General features: G+C 41.1%; 1 protein-coding gene across 1 annotated transcript; it reads right to left on the bottom strand.

Moving 5' to 3' along the window:
* Positions 1–744: 744 nt before the first annotated feature.
* Positions 745–3,102, bottom strand: LOC107188685 (arginine kinase). The gene is made up of 3 exons (XM_015577015.1): positions 2,742–3,102; positions 2,341–2,649; positions 745–1,939 (listed from the first exon to the last, which is right to left on the bottom strand). The coding sequence occupies exons 1-3, from the start codon at positions 3,084–3,086 to the stop codon at positions 1,592–1,594; spliced, it is 1,002 nt and encodes a 333-aa protein (XP_015432501.1). The 5' UTR covers positions 3,087–3,102; the 3' UTR covers positions 745–1,591.
* Positions 3,103–6,342: the final 3,240 nt, after the last annotated feature.

Here is a 6,342-nt window from a genome sequence, read left to right as displayed (position 1 = left end):
AGTGGTACTCCGCGATTAAATGCGATTTTAACAGTGTTCTGGTCATTTATTGTTATTTTCAATGACAGGGGATTAATCTACGTTCTTTAAGCTTGAAACTGAATGCTTGATCAAGACGTAACCTGTCCATATAACGTTGGAAGAGCTATTCAAAGTGAACTAACCGGGGTACGCATGGCGAGATACAGTGTCAACCGTTGCAAATAAATTGCGATTTTAACAGTGTTCGGGTCATTTATTGTTATTATCAATAATAGTGGATTAATCTACGTACTTTCAGCTACAAATTGAGTGCTTTATCTAAACTTCCTAAATTGATATCAAAAGTAAATTCTGTAATCTCCCCTGTATAAAATGGCGTATCGTCCGGTTGCAGATTGTTGTAATTGTTTTGAAGTAATAGCAGTCCAGATGTTCGATCATACACGCAAAGTCGTGTAATTTTTATTTCAAAACAGTTTCTTCCTCTCTTCGTCGATACAAATTCGTCCTTTATATTCACATTAAATACTCGATGCTTTTTCACGTGAGCAAATTGTGGCACCTCAATAAATAATGATATAAACATCAAATACGTTTGCAACGTGTTACGTTGATTGAACGGTAAACCGCATATGACGTGCTTCTATTTTCCGTTTCTTCGGAAGAATAATCACGTTAAAATGCTGCCGAACAGGATTGCAGGCGACGGACAAACAGCAGCGATACAAAAAGCTGAAGGTAATTGAATAAGCGATATAAGAGTAGAGAAATGAAAGAATACTGCGTGTATTTTTCTACATGCTGGCTTACATGTCCTTAGAAAAAAGAAACGGGGTGAAACGAAATCAAAATACTGTTGAACATAGAATGCACGTTGTATTAACGTATAATACAAGCAGCTCGTGTTTTTCTTTCACAGTGGCTGCTTTCTTTTTTATCGATAAAAAGGAACTTGAGTCAACATAAGAGACAATAATAATAATAATTAGTCATTATATAATAATAATAATAGTAATAATAATCATAACGCGTGTATAGCGTAAAAGATCGAGGAGATATACGAGGAAGCGTACGTCCATGACAAGAATTCCGAAACTCAAAATAAGCTCGAACTCTACAAACGACTGATTCGAGCATTTTTTAAATTCTTTCCGACATGTACGGAACTTCCGCGCGTTTCTCTGGAACCCTAAGGAACCACTTGTAGCTGGGTTAGGTCTTAGTACATCGAGGACCACAAACAGACGCGTCTAAAATTATAGAGGTAAACACAACCGCCCTGATCTCTCGTCGTTAGACATTAAATATGCGGATTAAAAATACCCCGTTCGATTTTAAAAATCGTAATCCTTTTTATTCTTCCAGTCAAACACAATATACTTTTGCGTATTCATTTGAAATTTGTAAAGTCGAAGGATTCTTCGGTAATCTTTCCTTCCATCCAAGTTCTGCAATTCAAGTGAGGTCATATCGAAGTTCTTTGTTTCTGTTCTTTTTTTTTTTTTTGTTACCCGTTCGAAGGGAGATCCTCGATGCGACAAGAACGCCTAAAAGGGAGAAGAGAGGAAGGGAAAGTGGTTGCGGATGCCGGATTAATTGCGCGCGCAATTTAAAGTTCCTTCTCGATCTTGATCAGCTCTGCGATACCGTCGTGCATCTCCTTCACAGCCTGGTACTCGGTCAGGCCGAGGCGTCGTTTGTTGGAAATGTCGTAGATTCCACCCTCGGCTTCGGTGTGCTCTCCGCGTGTTCCGCGGACTTGAAGATTGAACTTGGAGGCAACCTCCTCGAGCTTCTCCTTGTTCGCGGCCAGCTTGGGCACCTTGATGTGCACGGAGGCGCGCACCGTGGTGCCCAAATTCGTTGGGCAGAACGTCAGGAAACCAAGACGATCGTTGTGGGAGAACGGTATCCGCTTCTCGATCTCGTTCACGGCGGTCACAAGACGTCGGTAGACCTAAACCAGGACGAAGAATAGATATTTGCAAATTGCAAAGTTACATTCTATAGGAGTTGATGAGTTTCAATGCGAAGTAATCTGTTCGAAGCTTTGTAACAATATACAGAGAACACATTCGAATCCCAAACGACAGACGAGGTATAGGAGTAGACATTTCATCCAATGTATTTTCTGGGCCCACTTTTCTGGAGTGACGTCGCCACCATTTCCATTTTAGTTTCACTACGCACCGCAGGTTCACCGTTCTCATAACATAGAGGTCACTAAAATCACAGGGTTTTTAAGGTGTCGGTACTAGAAGGTTTAGATTGGCCACCAATTCCCACAAAATGAAAAGTCTATTCTTATACCTCGTCGTTGCTTGAACGCAAAAATTTCCGAAAGACTAATATTTCTACCTGTCCAAGATCACCACCCATCTGCATGGAGATGATACGTAAGTGATCTTCCTCATTGCACCAGACCAAGAATGTCTTGGCATCGTTATGGAAAATACCACGGCCTGTGGGCCAGAATCGGCAAGCGTTTGCGGCCTGCAAGAACCGATCGCCTTCCTTGAAGAGGAAATGGTCGTCGATCAGCTCGGATAGAGTGTTGGAGACTTTCTCTTCCATCTCCTTGTACTGAGCTTCGGTCAAGCAGGGGTTGAACGGGTAACCTTCCATGGAACGTCCGCATCTCACACGAGTGGAAACGATGTATTCACCCTGCAGAAATAAAGCGGTAGTCAGTAGGTTGTAATTAACGGTGCAAATAATTAACAAGAGTTGCCGATCTTTTTCTTTCTTTCGGTACTAACAGTGGGGTCAAGGTTTCCAAGGGTGTCGACGTCGCCGAAATCTTTAGGTGGGTGCTTGTCAGTCTTCTTGAAGCCACCATGGTAGTCTTCGATAATGGGGTCGAAGAGGTCAGCGAAGACCGTGTAGGACTCGGCATCAGGAGCATATATACCGACGCCGGAGTCAGGGTTCTCGACACCAGACTGAATCACATCGAGAAGGCTGGAGCCAAAAGAAGTTTTTTTCGTCTTCAGCTGATCGAACACTTCCTTCGTCAGATACTTCTTCAGCAATGATTTGCTGTCAGATCCGGACACCTTAGTGAAGCTAGCCTCGAGCTTATCCAGAACTGCCTGGTCGACCATATTGCTGTTTTTCTTGCTGTAACAATGATGGAAAATTATTATATATTATTCAGTGAACGAATGATTATTGGTACGAAACAATAACCAATCACGTGACACTTGTGTATGCTTGGTTTTTCGAAAAATTGTACGTCGACCATTCGATTCGTTAAGACAGATTTTCGTCACCGATATATTCCCAATACTTGAACAATATTAAAGGCAATATTAAATTCCCAATATTTTCACAGTTATTTTACATTAAACAATTAGTAGGTTACTACCAATGAAATTTAAACGATTTCTGTAGCGAACAGTGAAATACATAACGGTTCTCGTTACTGTCAAGGTGTTGAATAATCAATCAACAATGGTCTCCGATGAGCTCGTTGAAATCATTATCATAGTATCTTATCTCTGCGGTTTCGCGATTATTTGCCCGCATTAGTTATAGTAGATTATCAACAATATTCGTGAAGATAACAATTGTTCGTTATCACAATGAAGTGCGGTGCCTGAGGATAACATTAGTATTATTGAACAGATATAATATCGCTCTTTAGCGCGTTCAATGCCGAGCAAAATACAAAGTTTTGGTGGCTGATACTCTCTCTGGACGTCCTCAGGATTGGCTTAACAACGTAACACGATCGGTTATTTCTTTACTCGCGAGGAAAACAAAACAATTAACACTCGACCTTTAAAATAACCTTTGACCGTTAGTATAAATCTGGCTAAAGGGGACCTACGAAACGAGCAACAGATTTCCAAGTCTTCGCGTTACTCACGTTCGTATCAGCCTGAACGGCGCTCGAATTGTACAACGGGCCAAAGGTCGTGTTAGGGCTTCGTTCGAGGTGCAGAGTGTTTTCAAAAGCTTGCACGGGAGCATCGAGAACTCGTCGGCTAACGATCGATTCCTGATGAGATGCCAGCAGCCCTTAGGGGCACGTACTTTCCGACCACGGGTACCTCGTGCGTGCTTTACGAAAGGATGCATCATCTCGTTATTCGCCCTTCGTGGCTCCTATTAGGGCTAACGCGTGGTAACTGTTCCCGAGAGCAAACGAATCACGTGAACATGGCGTTCGGAAAAGTTACAGTTAACATCTGATCGATCGACGAGGGGCAGAGGGGCCAGAGACAAATTTGAACATAGTCAGAAATCACTCGAGTAATGGATCGATCAAGATAACAGAACCTTAAATCATTTCCAATTAATACAGTAATTTTTACTTCATTCAATGTATAAGGTATCTTAGAATTCAGGTTAGAACGTTGGTAAATCGAGGATGCTGCGTTGAAACGCGGATTTCCTTATCGATGCCAGCTTAGGCATTGGAATTTCGGGCATTGAACACCATTGGTACACACATCGTGCGTTCGGTGCCGAGGGCGTGTGTCTTCGTCGGTGGTGCACACTGTGAGTGCTTCGCTCGAACTCGGAAGGGAAGAACCACAAACTGTTCGACTTCGATTTTAACGGGGTTTCGTAAAATGATAGTACACAGGTTAAGAATTATATTTGTGAAATATTATATGTAGATATTCGATAATTTTTAACGATGTAAACAATTGAAATTACGTAACCTTAAGATGTACTACGAATATACGTGAAACTTATCGAAGGTACAAGCTTATTGCAGAATTTCAAGTGTTTATTTATACTATTGTCTAAATATTAAACGTATATTTTGAAAATATTCCTTTTATATTCTATGAATATTTAGTTTATATTTCCTAAACATTTATTTTATCTGGGTATTGTCAGTCAGATTTTCTGGCTTTTTCGAATAATAATAAACATATACGAAAAACTCTTCTCGACCGAGCACGAGCGAAATTGTAGTTCGTGGGGCACGTAGTATGTTTAAGAGAACGTGCAGTGTGTGCTTGTGTGCCAAATACGTACTCGTCCTCGACAGCCGTCTCATCCGTCGACTCGCATATGCCCATCACCGACGTACATACGCCCATTGTCGACGATTATGCGCCCGATTATGCCTCGATTATCGCCCCGGGCTATGGCGTCTATTTATAAGCGACACGACGAACTGTTACGGCCGGTTCCTCTCTTTTCTCTCTCTGTCCTGTGTGTGTGTGTGTGCGTATCACCGAATAGAATTACTTCAGGCCGACGGTAAACGCAAGGATGCCACCTCCCGGTGTCGAGAAACAGGACCACGGTCCCATCATCGTGTTCGAGTACTTCCTGTCGAATTTATTCTTGCCGGTTTCTATTCATCGATACCAATGGCGCGACCATAGAATTCGTTGGTTTCGTGAATTCAGCGTTAGGTACGTGTGTACGTGTTGGTGGTGCTGTCGAACCACCAATCATCGGATTAACAATTTTAAACCTCGTCTAAATGATACGTACACGCTCAATTTTACTGCACAGTACAGCCGAATTGGGCAGGAATTATACTGAAATAATACATAGTAGCAATATCGAAAATTGTTATCATCCTGGCGTTTAAATAGCGAATGAAATTTATATAATTTTTGCATAATTATTTCAAAGAGATTTAATACTAAGAATATTAAAAATAAAAATATAATGATTTATTCAAGGAATATTGTTTTATTATAAAAATTAGAATTTTCACATTTGATCAATGAATAATTGCACAATACTTTCCTTCATCTTTTATTCGTTATTCGAATTTTTTTTACCTGGATAATGAATTTGCCAATTTTTACCCTACAGTAAGCACGTGAAAACAAGATATTAATAAAAAAAAGATTGATTACTAGCACTGTAGAACGTATAACATTTTCTATGTCCCCATACATTCTTACTGCACGAACACTTTTGTCCCTTGCTGTTACCTCTTGATTATCAGTGTGTGTGTGTGTGTGTGTGTGTGTGTGATACTTTCGTACAAAATGTGCATCAGCGAGAGCAAACTGTGACCACAGAGTTTTATGTGTATCGTTCGAAATGCAAATCAAATTTCTCAGATGACCTGCTTCCCCGTCCACGCCCCTACGCAACGACGAAGGGTTAACCCTTATGTGCGATCCAACAGGGGTTAGGTCTCTGGCTACAATAATCGCCCCGGGTATACACTCGTCGAAGCTCCTTCGCGTTCACCTCGAGAGATCGGTAATATTATACACAGTGTACTGAAACGATATACAAAAAGTCGTGAAAAATTAATATTCCATTGCAAACCGTGCACTTATCCAACCTTCAAATAACAAGTAAAGGCCACAGTTCCGTTAATCGAAAACCCCTTTGGCTGTTCCTCCTGACGATTCCATAAACCTTAAC

The sequence above is a fragment of the Dufourea novaeangliae genome, unplaced genomic scaffold (assembly GCF_001272555.1).
Source record: "Dufourea novaeangliae isolate 0120121106 unplaced genomic scaffold, ASM127255v1 scaffold139, whole genome shotgun sequence".
Lineage (NCBI taxonomy): Eukaryota > Metazoa > Arthropoda > Insecta > Hymenoptera > Halictidae > Dufourea > Dufourea novaeangliae.
Note: the sequence above shows the minus strand (reverse complement) of the source record. Positions and strands in the feature narration are given on the sequence as shown.

What these genes read in the sequence shown, in the direction of transcription:
- LOC107188685 (XM_015577015.1), bottom strand. Translation starts at nt 3,086, where the DNA reads ATGGTCGACCAGGCAGTTCTGGATAAGCTCGAGGCTAGCTTCACTAAG. An exon ending in TTGGAAACCTTGACCCCACT is followed by an intron (nt 2,650 to 2,741) that starts GTTAGTACCGAA and finishes TTATTTCTGCAG; the next exon opens with GGTGAATACATCGTTTCCAC. An exon ending in TGGGTGGTGATCTTGGACAG is followed by an intron (nt 1,940 to 2,340) that starts GTAGAAATATTA and finishes GTCCTGGTTTAG; the next exon opens with GTCTACCGACGTCTTGTGAC.